The 19,114-nt window shown below is 34.9% G+C and overlaps 1 protein-coding gene across 1 annotated transcript in view; it reads right to left on the bottom strand.

Moving 5' to 3' along the window:
- LOC102732130 (solute carrier organic anion transporter family member 1B3) overlaps window positions 1–19,114 on the bottom strand; it is a 104,739-nt gene that overhangs the window by 3,994 nt on the left and 81,631 nt on the right. The window contains exons 10-16 of the mRNA XM_081821316.1: window positions 18,512–18,742; window positions 17,289–17,453; window positions 15,433–15,628; window positions 12,186–12,351; window positions 9,853–10,037; window positions 4,469–4,533; window positions 1,557–1,674 (exon numbers count right to left, since the gene is read on the bottom strand). Of these exons, the coding sequence (XP_081677442.1) occupies window positions 1,557–1,674; window positions 4,469–4,533; window positions 9,853–10,037; window positions 12,186–12,351; window positions 15,433–15,628; window positions 17,289–17,453; window positions 18,512–18,742 (1,126 nt within the window). The remainder of the gene's footprint in view (window positions 1–1,556; window positions 1,675–4,468; window positions 4,534–9,852; window positions 10,038–12,185; window positions 12,352–15,432; window positions 15,629–17,288; window positions 17,454–18,511; window positions 18,743–19,114) is intronic.

The raw sequence follows: 19,114 nt of genomic DNA, 5'->3' as shown, positions 1-19,114 counted from the left end.
GGAATTGATTATATTATTTGTCTTTGTTAGATAAAATTAATCAACAACTATCTGGTTACCACAAAATATTAAATCCAAAAAAATCATAAGATGACTATTTAACTTTTTGCTGTTTCTTCATTGGGGAACACACTGCTCTTTTTAAAAATTCCACTTCAGACAATCTTGAGGCAATTACTTGCAAAGTACTTTAGGCGATGAACAGAACTAACCAAAAGGAAAGTGATAAGGGCCATGAGTGAGCTTCAAAGTGTTAAGAGTTCTAAGAATGTTAGTTACTTGTAGCTGGTTGGAATGGTGCAAACTTCATGACAGAAGGTCATCTAGTTGGAATCATACAGTATATAGCTTTTTCAGACTGCTTTCCTTCATGTAGCAATGTGCATTTGAGATTCTGCCTTGTCTTTCTGTAGCTTGATAGCTCATTTCCTTTTATTGTTGAAGAGTATTCTGTTGTATGAATGTATTACAGTTTGTTTTCCATTTACCATGGAAGACCATTTTAGTTGCTTCATTTTTTTTTTGACGTTTATAAATAAAGTTGCTATAAACATTCATGTGCAGATTTTTGTGTGGGCATAAGTTTTCAACTTATTTGGGTCAACACCTAGGAGCACAATTACTTGACCATATAGCAAGCCTATGTTTAGTTTTTTCAGAAACTGTCAGACTCTTCCAAAGTGACTGAATCATTTTGCATTCCTACCAGCACTGAAAATGATTTCTTGTTGTTCCACATCCTTGCCAGCACTGGTATTGTTTATTTTTTTAAGAGCTCTTTATATATTCAGGACATTCGCCTTGTGTCTCGTTGTAAGTTACAAGTTCTTTTTCCAGTTTATCTTTTGTCTTTGAACTTTGCTTAAGTTTTGTGACACAGAGTTTTAAAAATATTTAATCATTTTTTTTATACCGTGGTTTTAGGGGTTTGGGTCATACTGAGAAACACATTCCTACTTCCTAGATAATTAAATGTATTTCTGCCACAATTTTTTCTAATACTTGAAGTTTCATATTGTAAATTTGTGTGTTTAATTAATCTCCAATTAATTTTTTTAAGGTTAAGGTACCTTTGCAAGTATTTCTTTTCTAGATAACCATCCAGTTATTTCCCTATGAACAGAAAAATATAGAAACTTTTTTTTCTTTTTTTCCCATTGACCTACAACCAAAGCCCCAGCATCATTTTGTGTCTTCTTAGAGAAGCCAGAGGTCATTGAATAGTTTTTTTAGTATTAGGAGAGATTTTAGAAACAACAAAACAAATTTTGGTACAAATCCCAGATCTTTTTGTTATTAGCTATATGATTTTGAACAAGTTACTCATTCTCTTTGAGTCTTTGTTTCTTCATATTTAAGGAAAAAGGAGAAAAATATCCATCTCCTGCAGTTTCTAAGAGTATTAAAATGAGATACCATGTTGCCTGATACAATACTGAATGCAAAATTCATTAAAGGGTGGCTATAATTATTATTATACTGAAAACAGCTTTTTATCTTTTAAGAATATAGTCAAAGGAAAAATCAATTAATAAAATATATTTATGACAACTTACCCATATAATATGGAATCATATATCCTGCAAGACCCTTGTTTCCCACAGCTGCTGGTTGACCATTTCATACAAGCTCTATCAATCAGAGCCCCAAAATATATAGGAGCTGGAATTCCTCCTGCAATATGAGATGAGAAAAGGTCAATCCAAGGAGTAGGTTTCAAACATAACTGGATGATATTCCACTTTGATACATTTTAGATTAAGTAAAAGTTGAAATTCCATTGTTTTGACCTAAATTTACTCAAGAATTGAGACTATTAGGAATCTTAAAGGCTCACATCACATGTAGTAGCATAGATATCTGCTATCTCCCTCACCCCGCCAACACACATAGGGAAGAGAAGAGGGGACATTAAATGCCCATATGCTCTGTTCTTCTTATAATTACCAACTTAAGCCTAAGTGGCAAAAAAGAGAACGTTGTCAGTAAAACACAGAAGTCATGTTGGTTCATATATACTTTTCCTAGGCAAGGAGAGCTGGAAGTGTGGGGATAGAATTATAACTTCACAGAGAAAGGAAAAACCTCTCAGCTCAACTAATGCAAAGTCAGGAGAGTTTTCAACCCCATTTTTAAGAAAGCTAGCACTTCCTTCCCCAGAGAAATACAGGCCCAGCTTCACAGAATACTAGGCTCTTGGCAGGTTGTCCTTCTTCCTTGGCTCAGAGCTCCACTTCCACCCTGGTGTCATGAGAGCCCACAATCTTGCATTTTCTCTCCATTGATTGTGTGCATTTTTAATACTTCCTCGAAGCAGCGTGGTTTGTCCAAGCTAGGGCCTGTGGCTGAATTTTGTTTCTGTTAATGTTCTAATCACAATGATACCTGGGCATCTAGTGGTCTGTGCCTAACCAAATTTTTATCTGTAGCATATGATTTTTCAGAATGCAAGTCTTTTTAGAAACACATATGTTGCCTTATAGCGGAAGTACCCATCTGGTTACTGCTATTTTAATAAACTCTGAGATACACTCCTAGTTCTAAGCATTGGTAATTTGACCAAAACTTTAGAGACATGCTGGTAGAGATCTATATTCCATAGGGTAGATCTGAAGTGGTCATGATTTTACTTCGTTCTTTCTGTATTTCAGTGAATGACTTTCAATTTTTATTTTGTTATGTAAAAAATGGTAGTGATTCATATTTTAAAATTGTATTGATTCCATTTATTTCTAAGTCTCAATTTTTCTGAGAGTTAGAAATCTGAGATGACAAAAGACCGGTGTATGGGGCCAAAGATATCTGAGAAAAACTGGTACTAAGAAAATGGGTGAGAGATTTACAGCTTTGCACAAATCACAGTCACCCTTTGAAAAAATGAAAAATACAATACCACTGGTTTGACCAAACTTAATTCATTAAATGTTTTAGGTAGCCAACTTAAGTCATTACTAGAATTTTAAAACTTCAAATAATTTTCCAAATATCCTTTTCAGTTTAATATGCTCTATAGACCTCCCACAATTTATGCATGTGTTGTATTCAAGACAATTTTTTTGGGAATTGAAAGTCTACTAGTCAGTAAGTATTATTTCCAAAAAGTAGTTAGGTTTTACTGTGCCATATATTGGACATATCAAAATAGTAAGCTCACATTTAGGATGGCAAAATTCCTTTCTTTCTCTTTTATGTCACTAGAAGAATTTCCTCTAGTCTCAGTCTTATTTCAGCATCTAAGGGGGAGTCCTAGATCCCCACATTCTATTTTCATCTGCTAGCTTCTGTGGCCTAGCTTCTAGGAGAGAGGCATCTCCATTGTATCTGGAGGCAAGGAACTGCCAGACAGACAGAGCTGCAAGATTAGAGAAGGACAGAAGAGAAGGCTGGAATGACAACTAGAGTGGAATCCTGCAGCACCTCCATCTTCTTCTCTCCAAGCCCTTCATATTTCCTCCTTTACCTTTGAGGATCTGTGGCCTTCTCCCCAAATATACTTCTTGGACAACTTCTCCAATGCACTTAGCCAAAGAGTTATGCTTCTTTCTTTTGCTTGCAAGGATCCCAGGGATTGACCCCTCCCACTTCCTTTCCCTTCTGCCATCAGTGGTTGCCTCCAAGCCATGGTCAGTCTTATACCCCAATCCCTAGATGAGTGATGCTCTTTTCCTACTTCCCAGGAATAAGTATATTATTGTTAATAAGTCTTACAAAGGGGCATGCACAGGAGTTAGGTTAAAAGTTATTGTGCTAACAACAGAAATCTCTGTAGAATAAACGGCAAATGACAAGGGAAAAATGATGATGTCCTAAATCTTGTACTAATCACCTCATTTGAATATTTAGAAATAGAACTCTTACCTCTGAAGTCTACGGCCCTACTGTTTAACAACAAAAAAGCACAGTATCCTGAGCTTTCTTTCATTCAGAACACTCCCTTAGTCCAAGATGCTCAGTTCTACAGTTTAGTTCCCATTTCCTCTTGCATTTTTAACTTCTGATAAAGATTAGCTTCCCCAGCCTTAGAGAAGTGGGCAGTGGGAAGTGGGGCAGCAAAAAGTCTGCTTGTTTCATGCAATCTCAACCTGACCGGATTCCCAGGCCTTCCAAGCTGTTTTGGGCATTACACTCTTTATGTAGAAGGCTCTCCACTCTGCCTATGGGAAGTAATATTCCTAAGTCTGAAAGTAGAAAAACTTTGGACATCACCTATCTTTGTGTTAGAAAGCATAAAACAAATATTATGACTTCTTGTTCTACTTAAAGATTGACTTTAACTAGAATTAATGATCAAAGTCTCTTTTAAGTTACTTAGTTTTCCTCATTATTTTTTTATTTACCACAAAAAACAGCAATTATTTTTAATTATACATTGAAAAATTTCTTATGACTGGAAATTAATTACACCCAGTCTGTGAGCTTTGGTATGAAAATTCATATCTTAAATTTTTAATCTGTATATTTAGCATACCTAATGCTCGTATAGTTAGTGAATGGAAACCCACCGCAAGGGATTTCAGTTCAGGTTGAACAGTTCTGAAATAAGATAAAGGCAAAGGCACATTAAACATCTCCAAAATACCAAACCACGGTCAATATCAAAACATTTCTCAGTGGTATTGTTCTTCATGATCAGATGAAAACCCTCAAGTGAATGCCTGACATTATTTCAAGCTTTATTTTCAGTTGTTTTAAAAGGTGAACAGCTGAGTGATAATAATTATTATTCTCTTATTTACTCAACATTTTGAGATTTCAAGATGGTTTAACATTTTCACATTTGATCCTTTGAAATCCTATGAGTGTGTGGTCAGAACAGACTTTATTATGACTACAAAGAAACAGATCCCATGTGACCCATTCAGTTGACACAGGCCATACACTAAGGCAGATACCTTTATTGAGGTCTTGGTATGAGGACTTTTACCATCTCATTTCTGCCATTGCTACTAACAACAAAGTTCACTAATATGATCCATGAACTATGTAATATAACCCGGAGTGTCAAAAAAGATACTTGTATTCTAGTGTCTAGTGTATTTAAATGTCATTTTAAAGGGAGCAAGCATATTTGTGTCCTCTCTTAGAAATTAACTCACTCTTGCACTTAGAAATTGTTTCCATAATTCCATTTTTCTGTGTTCAATAAGATGATGACATGACCATGTCATTCTGTGATATCCCTGTGATAGCCTAATACGTATCACGTGAAATGAATTATTCAGCAGCGGTGGCAGGATGGGGAGGAGGTGACTGAGTCTCAAAAACCCTGTTTTTTTGGAAATATTTGATTAAGTGATACAAAGGTGGTGGTGGTGGTTGTTTTTTCTTGAGCTGTTTGGATGACTGTATTTGTTCATAGAAATAAGTAGATTTAGTCATTCAACAAACATTTGCTAAGTGACGCCTGGGATGTTCCATGCTAGTTCTTCTTCTTGAATAAAGAGATAAATGGTGTTTCATATTGACTGCATGACTTGGAGAAGTCATACAACCTCTCAGCACCGTTTTCATATTCCTGGGTCCCTGAGCTCTCACCCCCACATGATTTAGATAATTCTTTAATCATACCCAGTCTCCTGCTCCTTTTATATCCACTCAAACTCTTCCATTTTGTCCTGTTACCAAAAATCCTTAGATCTTATGTTCTTAGGAACCCCTTCACTTTCTTGTTCTAACAAAGCCTGGCTGCCCCCTGATGGTTCTCTTCCCATGCAACTCTTTCAAATAAGGGCTGTTTTTCTCTGTAGTCTTACTGGGTCTCAGTGTCGATGTCCTTCTTGCTCTTTTTTTTTTTTTTTTTTTAAAACACCTCCAGACCCTAGTGTCTCCTCTGAAAGATTTCTAACTCCCCTCAAGTGGTGTGTCATTGTGATATACCATTCCCTAACCTCCTGGCTATAGTATCTGTAGATACTGTAACTACAGATACTGGTATCTTGATCACCACTCCCATCATTCCTTGGGGATTTTAGTACTAGGCTGTCTGTCATTTTTTTCCAAAACTATATTTGCCACTTTTCCTAGTTATTATAATAATCCATGTAGACCATCCTCCAATGCTCTGGCCTCCAGGTTTCCTCACCTCTTCCCTCCTTTGGTCTTACCTCACCTACCCTTGGTCATGCTATAAAGTACACACTTCCCTAATTCTCAGTTTTGAGCACTCCCTCACCAGAAGCACCTCTCAACTTTTAAATTCACTCTCTCCAATAAACCAACTCCAACAAGCCTCAGCCCCACAGGGCTCTTCAGGCCCTTGACACTCCCCACTTTGTCCGAGGTAATCTCCATTTTCATGTCCTCACTTTTCTCACCATGCTCTCTCCTTATAATCATTCCTTTCATATTCCCTGGACTTTTCTGTCCTTCCCATCCTTTACTGTCCCAGGCAAGCAAAAATGCTTTCATCCAACCCCTGCCTTTTCTGCACCTATACCTAGAGAACTGCTGGCTGGAGGAAACCATTCAAATATTCTGACTAAGCTCATTTTAAGCACAAACCCTCAGGGCCTCCAGTACAATCCTACTGTATTTTACTAGTCTGTTTTCACAGTTTATTCTCCCAGCCTTTAAGATGACTAGTTTCCATTTCCTGATCTCATCTCAAACCTTTTCTTTTTTTCCTCCTCCCTCTTAGCTGATTACCTTGCTTTTTATCTAACAGAAAAAGTAGAAGCAATCAGAACAGAATTTCAATACCCTTGCATGACTAAGGCTACATGTGTATCATTTTATTTTTACCCACATAGATGACATTCCCTTCCATTACAGAGTAAACTCTGTGTACTTGTTCATATCCCTTTTAATCTTCCCTTTAATTGTTCCCCCCTCTTAACTTCACTATCAATTTCCTTCATCGCTACTGGATAATTCTCATCAGCCCACAAGCATGCTACAATATCTAGTATAAACAGAAATCTTAAGGCCACACCCCTACTAACTTACCATACCTTTTCTCTGCTTCTTTTTATAACACTACTAATATAAAGAATTTTTCCTACTGGGTATCTGCACTTCCCTTTCTTGCATTTTCTCTTGCATCCTTTGCAAAATAGCCTTTCTTTCCCCCCATCTTTACACATTATTTTTGTTAAGGCTAGCGGTGACCAGCACATAATGAAATCCGGTGATGTCTTCCTAACTCTTAACTTCTATGACCTACCCTCTTGGTTTTTCTCCAACCTCATGGGACCTCCTTCTCAGTTTTCTTCAACGGATTCTCATCCTCCTCTTGATTTCTGGAGTTGGAATGCCTGGATCCTGGTTCTAGAATCTTGTTTCTATCTGTACTCAGTCCTTAGAAGATCTCAAAAGTGCCATGGATCCAAAATTTATGTCTCCAGCTCTAATATTTCTCCAATAGGCATCTCAGATTTACAGGGATAGAACAAAGTTTTCTCCACTTTCTCCAAACTACCCTTCCTTAGTCTTCACTACTTGGTTCAGCAGTACCACCATCTTCTCAAAGCTGGGCTAGAACCTTGGGATCATCCTTAAACTTTTTTTCTTACATGCCACATTCAATCTATCAGCAAATCCTATTGACGTTGCCTTAAAAAGAGAACAAAGACTGAGACTCATAACACTTTCTATTTCCTTTACCATCACCATCCTCAAACTCCCATCCTGTGAAGAACTATCATAGCCTTCTGTTCTCCCTGTTTCCATTCTTGCAGCCCAAAAACTTGTTCTCCACTCAAAAGCCAGAGTGATCTTCTAATTGGATAAGTCAGTTGTATAATTCCAATGCTCAAATGTCTCTGCTGGCTTCTCTATACAATTAGAATAAACTCCAAAGTTGTTACCGTGCCCCACAGGGTGTACATTTTCTGGACCATGCTCTTCACCTGTCCCCATATCAGCGTAGCTTGTACATTCACTTTTTTTCAGGTCTCTGATCAAATGACTTCCAATGCACAACATCTGAATTAGTACCATTTGCTTGCCCCCCTCTTATATTCTTAAGCTGATTTATTTTTCTTCCTAATGCTTAACACTTCTACTTTATACATTTACTTGCTTATTTATTTATTGTTCCTGCTCTTATGCCCATCCAGTCCCCCATCCCTCACTGCCCCGGTAGCTAGTGGAAGCAGGACCTTTATCACTTTGTTCACAGTTCTGTCCTTAGCACCTATAATTGTGCCTGACACACAAAATGAATAGACTGAATGAGTGAATATCATCACTCCTGCTTAGTCTAATTTTAATAACAGCCTTATGATATAAGCATTGGAAAATCATTAATAGACTGAGGTTTATATTTTTATTCTACAGTCCGTTTCACGAAAGTTTTCTTTCAATAAAATCAAAGGCTGGTGAGAGATCAGTAAATGTTTTTGCCAAATGGTAATGTTTACCTTAACCATATAAATGACATTAATGATGAAACAATGATCTCTAAAAACCTCTTTCACCCTGCAAAAGATTTTAAATTAAAAAGCTAAGACTTTTTGAGATAAAGCTAATACTTTTTTGAGGGAGGATTTTTCTGATAGTTAATGAAGCTGTACTTTGGCAATTATGTAAGACCTCTTTTTGAGTAGACAACATTTTATATTAAGGTGGAAATATAGCCGTAGAATAAATTAGGAAAAATAATTTAACAAGATTTTGGGTCAGAGTAGAATTAAACAACTGTAGACTCAGTTTACTCATGTATACTCATTTTAACAGAGCTTAACCCATTTGTTTTCTTTCCCATCCATGTCATGCTGTTGGCTGACGGTGAACTTATAGTCAAGAACCTAGGTCTTAAAAATATAATTTAGATGTTAACCTAGGCCAGCATATTTACACATGCATGTCTTTAAGACCTGCCTGCAAGTTTTTGTATGTTTTCGGTTTTAGGTAACTGAATAATTAACTTCACCAACAAGGCTTGTGTAATCTGCTCCCTTCCTAACTCTCCAGTCTTATCTTATGTCATAGCCCTCTCACTCAGTATGTTCCAACCAGCCAGTTTCTTTTCACTTCTCAAACACTCCAGCTCTTTCTGGCCTTGATGCATCAGTACCTAGACCCTTTTTCTGTACAGTTCTTCATTTTGCTAATGGTAACTTCTTCTCTAGACTTTTAGATTAAATGTGGATTTTTTTTTTTGAGAAGTCTCTGAGTCCTCTTCCTCACAGCTCCTCACCTGAATCCTAAATTAGGTTTTCCTCTTTATTCTCTTTAATATCACTCTTTTTCCTTACTAGTACTAATGACAATTTGTAATTATGTGTTTATTTTAGTTCTATTTTTCTTACATCAGTCTTTCCTGTCATACTCTAAACTGTATGAGAACAGGTACTGTATCTGTTTTATTCACCGGAGTATTCTTCAAGCATGGTTTAAGTTTGTCTAATCAGTGAAGAAAGGAATGAATTCTGCTCATGTTATTTTTTTCTTGTCTATGAGGATATTTGAGAGACCAGGTCAAAGCTATTTTGAGGGCATATTAAAAGCTTTAGAATTTTATAGACTGGTTATATTATACAGTCTGGTTCCTAAATGTTTTCTTTCAATGAAATCAATAGTTGATTCACTCTGACAGGCCCATCCTCGTATAAGGCATCTCAAAATTAGAAGTTCTTATAGAATCACAACAGAGATTTTTTTTTTCACAATTGAAGCAATTATCAATCAGTCTATGTCACAAAATTCTTAGTAAGAGGAGAAAGTATGAAATTTTATCATTAATTATGACATTGTGGTATCACAATAATCCTAAGTAAATGCATTCCTAGAAAATTAAAATGTAACAAAATACAAATTTGTGTTCCAAATATGTTATGGAAAATATGTACATTATTAGGTGTGTTTATAGTCTAATATACATAAAAATGCTTTTTAAAAAGTCATACTTACTTAAAAACCAGCAAGACAGTTGGGGTGCTTCCCAATGAAGAGAAAAAATAATTCAAGACTTGCACCACTGAATAAATATAAAATTTTTTTGTACATTGACTATCTCTTGGGCAATCACCCAAAGTCACCGAATTATTTTTGTTCTGGACACCAGTTACTTCCACACAACTACAGTTATAAAACACCTAAAAAATAGTTTTTGAAATATTGCAGAATATATTTAGAAGATATGACTGGACTATGAATACATTTCATTATATTTAAAGAAGTCTCATCCATTCAAGCTAAAATATTTACAATGTTTGAAGAAAGCATTCTGAAAATACAGTTGTTTAACAGTTGAAAGGCAAAATAGTTTCCTGGATTCCTCTCTAGACAAAAAAATGCAATTCACTATTAACATTTAATTTATTCCTAAATTAAAAATTAGGAAAGGATAGAAAAAATTAATGTTTGAAACTCTGTATATAATTTCTCATTAATATAAATTCTTTTTAATAATTTTCTCCCACTCATTTTTACTTTCTATAAAAAAATCTAGTTACTCTTTTTAACAGTCTTACTAAGTGTCAGGAACAGGAAGGGAAGGGAAGGATTACTCAGAGAATCCAGAAAATATAGTTTTGTGGGGGGCAAAACTGGCACTAGAGCTACTCATTAGAATGGGGCAGAGTCTAGGGGAATAGGACCTAGGCAGGGGTACTAGAATCCTACTTTGACCCACAAACACAACATCCAAGAGCATAATGACAGATTATAAGATATATGATGTTATTACCAGAGAGGTTCAACACAACAGAATACCCTAATGGGTAGACCACAGAAGGGGAAAACTTAGGAACAAATGATTTTAGAGATTTAATTTGGCAAGCAGTTTACTTAGATAGGTGGTTTTAATAAAATCTGTTTTGAGTCTAGGCTAAACTAAGGTTTAAGGGAAACTTAAACCTATTAGTACTTTATTTACTGAAGGAAGTAATTTGAATCCATACTTATCTGATAATCAAACTTTACTTTTTAACTAGGAACAATATGGATGAATCCTTTATATATCAAGCCTATTGACCAATAAACCCAAGAACATTATTTTGAGCAATTAAGAAGGGATGATTTATTGCTAAGGATTTGGTAAAAGAACTCCATAGTGGTCCTCAAATGGTATAGTCATTTCCAGTATTCAGAAAAATGTACACAGAGCTCTCTTAGGATTCTAATATCATGTCTCCTCCAGGCCTTCACTAATGGGCCAACTGGGACCATGGATTAAATGGGGCACTATCAGTGAAAGGCACTAGACCCATGAATATGAGATATGGGTTTTTAAGTACGGTCCTTGGGTCACATTTCTGCAAATTTATGGCCTGGCTTCAAAGAATCCAGGTGCTTTATTCTTCAAAGTTCTCAGTGCCCTTCAACAATACAATTAGTAGGATTATGGACCAGAAAAAGATGTTAAAGTTTGAAAATCAAAGACAGAACTGTGTGGTAGAGAGCAATGATCATAGCTGATTATACTGCTAATGTTGGTGATAGGAAAATGGCTCAGGATATGGCTCCCCAACTTTGTGAGATATTCACTAGATTGGAAGTGAAATAGGGAACATGATACCTGATCCCGAGTTCATGATACCTGAAATAAACTCAGGGAATTAGGAAGAACCCATAGTTTGCATGGAAGGGAATATTTTGAGTGAAGAAAGAAATGGCATTTCTATGGAAAATGTTAGGAACAGATAGGCAAAAGACGAAGTTATCCTGGATAGAAGTTCTATCCTTGGGGAAATCAAAGTTGGAAGCCAAGAATTGGGACAGTCAAGTGAGCATGAAGCCTTGATTAATTTTCTGGAAAGTTAAAAATGTAGTGAGCCTAAAGATAAACTTGTCAGAATCTATATGCAAAATTGCATTTAGATTATTGTCCTGGAAACGAAGGGAGTGCTGACAAGTGGATGGATCAGGACTTTCCCCTAATTTCTAAAGGAGTAAGTTATCTCTAATTTAATCTAATTAGTAAAATGCAGCGCTTCCTAAGGATTCTAAATGCATTTAAATTCCAGAAGGTCATGTTCTCATAAACTCAAGGAGGAAAAGTGGGAGTAATCTCAAATGAGATTTAAGCAACAGAAAAACCTATTTGTGTTTCAAGCAGGATTTTATGTGAGGCTTTCATTTACACAACTTCACAGCCATCACAATGACAGAGAATATTAGGAGTCTTTTTCTATTCTCTTTTTACTAGAGACCTTACTTATAGAAAGATTTGATAAGTAATTGTTAAATCAAATCTGCAATGTTGATCAAGGAGAGAAGAGAAAATAAAAACGAATACTCACCATAGACTTTTTATTGCCATTTGAAGATTTGCATCCTGCTAGACAAGGTGACATGTAAGTTATTCCATTGTCTCCACAGACTGGTTCCCAGTGATTTTGATCACAATTGCAGTCTGAGTTGCAATAAGAAAGTGGTACGTTTATATGAGATGCCACTGGATTATTTCTGGAAATATAAGGTAGACACATATCAAAAAGAGAGAGAGAGAGAAGGAGGGAAGAGAGGAGAAAAGAAAAAGAGAGGGAGGATAGGAAAGGGAAGCCAAGAGAAAGGAGGAAAAGTGGGAGGCCATTAGGAAAGGGGAGAGAAGAAGAGAGAGGGATGAGGGGAGGAGAGAAATAAGGAAAACAGTTGGGTTTTAATAAGACAGCAAAATTTGATGAGTGATGTTGTCAATGGCATTTTTTAATATAGTGTTTATTAACTTAACACCTCCCATCTTTACCCAGACATAAAGAAAGAGGATCCATAAGACTTATATAAGAGGTCCTTGTGATCTACCAAGAAATTACTCATTAAACAAGTCACTTCATTTTTCTGAGACTCAGTTTCTCTTCAATAAGGTGATAGACTAAAGTTCTTTCCAGCTTACTGTAAAGTCCCATGAATCTGTGTTATTTAGTTTGACTTTTTAAATCTATATTTCAACTACATAAGAATTTCAGAACCCCTAAGGATCAATTTTTTTTTAAATCAAGAATAATAAAATCAGTTGAGAAAGATTAGAAAAACTCCATACACTTTTTAAATGAAATGACAACATACTTTATAATGATTGACTGCAAAACATGGATATATTTGTAAAATATAACCTTATAATATGGCTAAAATTAAAAAATGGATTATTTGTATAATTAATTTTCTGCTTATAGATTATTAAAATTACTCTTTTGTTTTTTGTAAAAATCTTGATAATAATTGAGAATTGATAAATTACATTTGAATAAGGAAGTAATTTACATGAAGAAGTAGATTCAGAAATTCAGAAATTCTATTACCAATAATTTTACTAAAATGCATCTAATACCTAATTCTGCTTGGGAACATACAACTGGGAGAGGTTAAACATAATGATTAATGACCAAGTCCAGACATTGCCATCAGATACTCCTGTGCTCACATTAGTTCTGCCACTTCAGAGTGTTGTGACTACTCTTCCTAAAATCAGCTCTGCCATTTGTAAGTCATAGATAATAACATCAACTGCATAGGGCTATTGGGGGAAAAAATTCATATGGCAGTTCTCAAAATTTTGTTCTCAGTAGCCCTTCATACTCTTAAAAGTATTGGGGATCTCAAACATTTTTTGTCCAAGTGGGTTATATATATTGACATTGATAGCTATATAATCAGAAATTAATACTAAGAAATTTTAATACATGGGGTGCCTGGGTGGTGCAATCATTTAAGTGTCTGACTCTTGATTTCAGTTCAGGTCATGATCTCAGGGTTGTGAGATTGAGCCCCATGTTGGGCTCCGAGCTCAGGGGGAGTCTGCTTGGGATTATCTCTCTCCCTCTGCTCCCCCCACCTCACTCATGCTGTCTCAAAAAAAATTTTTTTTAATACATGAGAAGACACAAACACACATCATTAGCCATCAGACTGATGTTATCATCACATTATTGTAGCCTTAGAAAATATCGCGATACACTCACGAGAAAATAAGAATGAAAAGGCAAATACTATCCTGGTATTATTATAAAAATAGCTTAGAATGTGCTGAGCCTTCAATAAGGTCTCAGGGACCCCTATAGACCCTCAGATCACATTCTGAGAACCTCTGTACTAATTTATACTTTAAAAACTTACTCCTGTTACTAACACTTCATAAATGCTAAATACAACGATTCTGTAATTTGCTATCATTAAACTATGAGTTTCATGAAGGCAGTGATCTATCTCATAAATCTTTTTGACCTTTAAGTAGCACTCAGTAAAATTTTACTGAATGGAGAGAATCCTATACAACTCCAGCTGCTTTCTTTTGAATAGATGGCACAGTTATTATACTTGTTTTATGGAACTGGCTCTAAAGCCACTCTAAAGCATGTCTGACAACTTGGGAGCCCTTGGAACTACTGATGTGATCTTTGGAGTCATTGTGTGACTTCAGATAAGTCACAGTTCCCCTGGTTCTCAACTAATAAATGAAGAGGAAAAAAGGGGTTTGGGCTTCATGATCTTTAAGGTGCTTTTACCCCAAAAGTTCAATGTTCTAAGTATTCTGTATTTACTGGAGTGGATAATGGTGGATAGGAGTAATTACCAACAGTCAGGATTAGGAGAAAGCTGAGAGATAATTCAAGACTAGGTTGACAGGTCTCCAAAATAGGATGGTGTTTAGGTAAAGAAATGTGGGGAAAATTGACGAGTTCAAACTGACATCTCAAAGGATCCAGAGTATAAATGCTCAGAGCCAACAATAAGGAGCACTAGGTATCATAGTTATTCAACTGTAATCCAAGGATCTTTCCTGGTTGTCTGAATGTGAACCTTCCTAAGCTTAAATTATTGGCTATATTCAAGAGATGATAAGAAATCTGTACCAGAATCCTGCCCCTAATTTGGGGTAGAACTACAGTACTAGGAATACTTCACAATACTTGATAATAATACAGAGTAAAGGTTTTCTATGGTCTAACATACAATTATATATAGGATATTTATTAACTCTACTGCTAATAACAATATTAACAGAATAAATAGCATTAGCTTGCAGAAAAGGAGAATTCAGTACAATATAAGAAGTGTTTTCTTATAAAGGTACTTGTTAACCATTAAAATTAATGGCAGATAAAAATTGCTCAGTCACTTTTGGGAAATGTTATATTCCTCTTATGAAGCATCCAAAATTGTAGCAATCAAAAAAAAAAAAAAGACTAAAAGTTTTGGAGTCTAAACCCCCCAATTAAAGTCAGAATCTTAACATTGCTAGTCAGGTAATCTGTGTATCTCTGTAAGCCCTACTTTCCCTATCTATAAAATGGGGGTAAAAGTACCTGTCTGTCATTGTAGGCACCCCATAAAGGATAACTATTATTATTACAACTTACATAGGTTTTCTTTTAGGAATAAAAGGAGAATTTTTTGAGATCTTAGGAAGTAGATGATTTAAGATTTTGTAAATTGAAATTTCAATTAAAAGAAAGTTTAGCTAAGATTGCTATATGCCCTGTTTTCCTTATAGTCTTTTACATTTGATAGTTCATACATTTTGTAACTAATATATTGATATATACAAACCCATCATAGGTCAAAGTTAGGCCAGCAACTGATCTGTTTTCACAAATTAATGCAAAATTTAATAGTTGAAATATGAAGGCCAATACATTGGTATAAAATGATAATTTGGCCATTCCAAGCAAGGTAAGTTTGAATTTTTTAACGATATATCCTCCTATAAATATTCCAGTTGCAACAGTTGGTAAGGTTAAGCTTCCTAGAAATAAGGAAGAGAAAAAAATTGTGATTATATAAATATGGTTATTCTGAAATATCTTTATAAAGGAAACACAGAATGCATCAACTAAATTCATCCCATCTTATTCCTTAAGTAGCAAGCTAACAGCCCTGGATGGAGGGAGGAAACCAGTGTACCACATGGGAGAAATGGAAATAATTTCTTGATGCCAGTGCTGAGGATTTGGGTTCCCCAATAGCAGAAGTCAGTGACTGAGGATATTTGAATGTTTCAATCGACGGTTTTTATGAGGGACTTTCTTTTTCTGGAAAACAATAAAATATCATCTTCCTGCCTATAAGGCTTGCATCCTACCATCTAAAATCCTTTACACACTGAACACTACATCAAAAACGAATGATGTACTATATGTTGGCTAACTGAACATAGTAAAAAAAAAAAGAATAAAAAAAATAAAATCCTTTACATTTCCTCAAAATGAAGAGTTCTAATCCTTAAAAACTCATTCCAAATTTGCCCATCACTTTAAAATTAACTACTAGATTTAATATCTCTTTTTTATCCAAACATACCTATGCCCTGTGATGATAAACAGGCTTAAATATGGTATTAAAAATGATTGACCCCTGGTAAAATTTTCACTGTCCTACAAGAGTTATTAAAGGTAAAGATCCCTCTAACAACAACAACAAATTCAGGCTGGGAACCTGATTGGAAGTCAAACTTGACTCTCATAGTTTAAATTTTTATCTTAAGCTCAATAAAAGTATCTAACAGAATTATTATTTTCTTAACTTATGACCTACTCACATATCACTTGATAAATTCAGTTTAATTTATCAAATATTTACTGAGTTTCTACAATGTGTTGAGCACTGTACAGGGTAATGTACTGCCCTTAAGAATCTCATATTATACTGGGGGTGAGGGAAGAATGATATAAGAAAACCATTTCTTCATAAGCAAGATTTAATATATCATTGGAAATAGATAATATAACAAAGTAACTCCTAAAATATGATACTTGTGGGGGGCGCCTGGGTGGCTCAGTTGTTAAGTGTCTGCCTTTGGCTCAGGTCACGATCCCAGGGTCCTGTGATCAAACCCCACATCCGGCTCTCTGCTCAGCAGGAAGCCTGCTTCCCCCTCTCCCACTACCCCTGCTTGTGTTCCTGCCCTCGCTATCTCTCTCTGTGTCAAATAAATAAATAAAATCTTTAAAAATAAATAAATAAAATAAAATATGACACTTGTCTGAATTACATAGACATCAATGATGTGTTTAAGTCGATTTTTCTTTTGTCCTATTTTTTTGTAAGTAGCTGAGTCCTGATTCAAAGTGCATGAATTATGAAATCATAATGATTAAATTACAAAAGGATTTGTCTCAGGATCTCAACATTATAAAATCCAGTTATGCAGATACTATATCTAAATGTTCCATTCGCACACAACTTTCTTTTAGAAATTCATCTTCTCAAAAATAACATGAGATGCAACCTCAAATGCAGAGCAATGATGATATTATGAGATCAACAAATTTGATAAAACTTGCAAGAGAACAATTGGAAATTATATTTACTAAAATATAAAATTGCCTTCACAACAAAATGTCACTTGAAACTCAATTACTTGGTAGTTTATGGCTTATCAAACAAATATAAATAATGTGTCTTACCAAGCAAAATGTTAGCCTCAGATGTTGAGTAACCATACTGTTGCTCTATGTATTTGGAGACATAAGTAATAACACCAATATGGCTACTGGCTAGCATTAATGACAAACACTGTAATATAACATATAGGGGATTGGTAAGGATGCATTTCAAGGACTGGAAAAAACCTATAAAAATATAAAAATAAGATATTATAATACAGCTTAAATGTATGTTAATATCTTTATTTTATAAATGTAATAAAAGTTATAGAAGACTGAAAATTACCTAAACATATAACACAGAAAGTCAGAGTACCTACAATCCTACTGTCAACAGTTTTTTATATTTTTTCCTTCATTTTTCCATATGTACATTAGTATCTACTCAGTTTATTTTACTGCAAAATGAAATCATACATACATGCTGTTTTGCAACTTGCTCAGTTCACTTCGTATTTGGTTATTCTTATCACTCTACCATACAACTACATATATCATTAATTCATTAATTCATTCATTCAACAAATATTTGGTTTTCAACTGGGTCCCAGGCAATATGCTAGGTGCTCAAGAAACCAAAGTGAATAGACATGCAATGTCTCTTATTTGTTAGCACTTAATATTAATTGTTATGCTAATAATAAAATTATTAAGTAAAAATTTACCTTGAAGACAGTATAATCCAAAGTTCACAGAAATGAGAAGACTAAAGTTAAAAAAATTATAAAGTTTAATTTAGTACCAGGACTCAGATCTGTTTCCTGGTAGACTTTCTACTATAAAATACTGTATCAGCAAATCTGGCAGTATTATAAATCACTTTTCTTATGGTGCAAGGAAAGGAGGAGAATAATAATGTGTCTCAGGTGACATTATGACAATAATAGTACAACAACTTGTGCCTACAAACAGGTGTGTAAAAAATTCATAACTTCTGTTTGTGGCAAGAATTTTGTGATCTGGGTCTATAATGAGAAGGTTAACTAACTGTAATGGAAGTTAAAAGTGGAAGGAATTTCTTAGAAAAAATAGGAGTAAGTATCTGAGTCTAGCAAGACGGAACCAGATGTGGTTATTTAGAGAGGGATGACATGGACTTTGAAATATCTCTCTCTATAGATCTCTAAAGGTTTCCATCAGATATGGTCAGAACTAAGCTTTCTATCCAATGGCAACTAAGAAAGAGTTTCATCTACTTTCACTGAAATTAATAATTCCAAATTGATATAAATGTGAATACTTACCACTAATATTTTCACTAACATTTTGCCCATGGTTGGTCACGTCAGCCATGTGAGTCCTTTCCTCATTTGTTTTGAGCAAATCCAAAGATGTTTCATTCTGTGATTTATCCAGATTTTTGGGCAGGAAAAAGAATGGTATGGAAGACATAATAGATAACATTCCAGCCACAAGGAAACCAAGCCACCAAGCACCAACCCAGCGAGAGTCCTTAGGAGTTATTCTGATATTGCCTAGAATGAAGAATTAGAAGCAGTCAAAAAATCATTTTGAAATGCAATAAATTTTGAGCAATAATAATAATGATTGCTGTCCTTCATAGATGAAGAAAGTAAACTATATTACATCAATTCTGAGATGCTATTTTTTTATTTTAATCACACTTCATCACACAAATAGCAAAGACTATTGAAAAAGTGAATTCTTTTTTTAATTAATTAATTTTTATTATGTTATGTTAATCACCATACATTACATCATTAGTTTTTGATGTGGTGTTCCATGATTCATTATTTGCATATAACACCCAGTGCTCCATGCAGAATGTGCCCTCTTTAATACCCATCACCAGGCTAACCCACCCTCCCACCTCCCTCCCCTCTAGA

The sequence above is a fragment of the Leptonychotes weddellii genome, chromosome 5 (assembly GCF_054177405.1).
Source record: "Leptonychotes weddellii isolate Sample4059 chromosome 5, ASM5417740v2, whole genome shotgun sequence".
Taxonomy (NCBI): Eukaryota; Metazoa; Chordata; class Mammalia; order Carnivora; family Phocidae; genus Leptonychotes; species Leptonychotes weddellii.
This window is presented reverse-complemented; position numbering and strand designations above follow the sequence as displayed.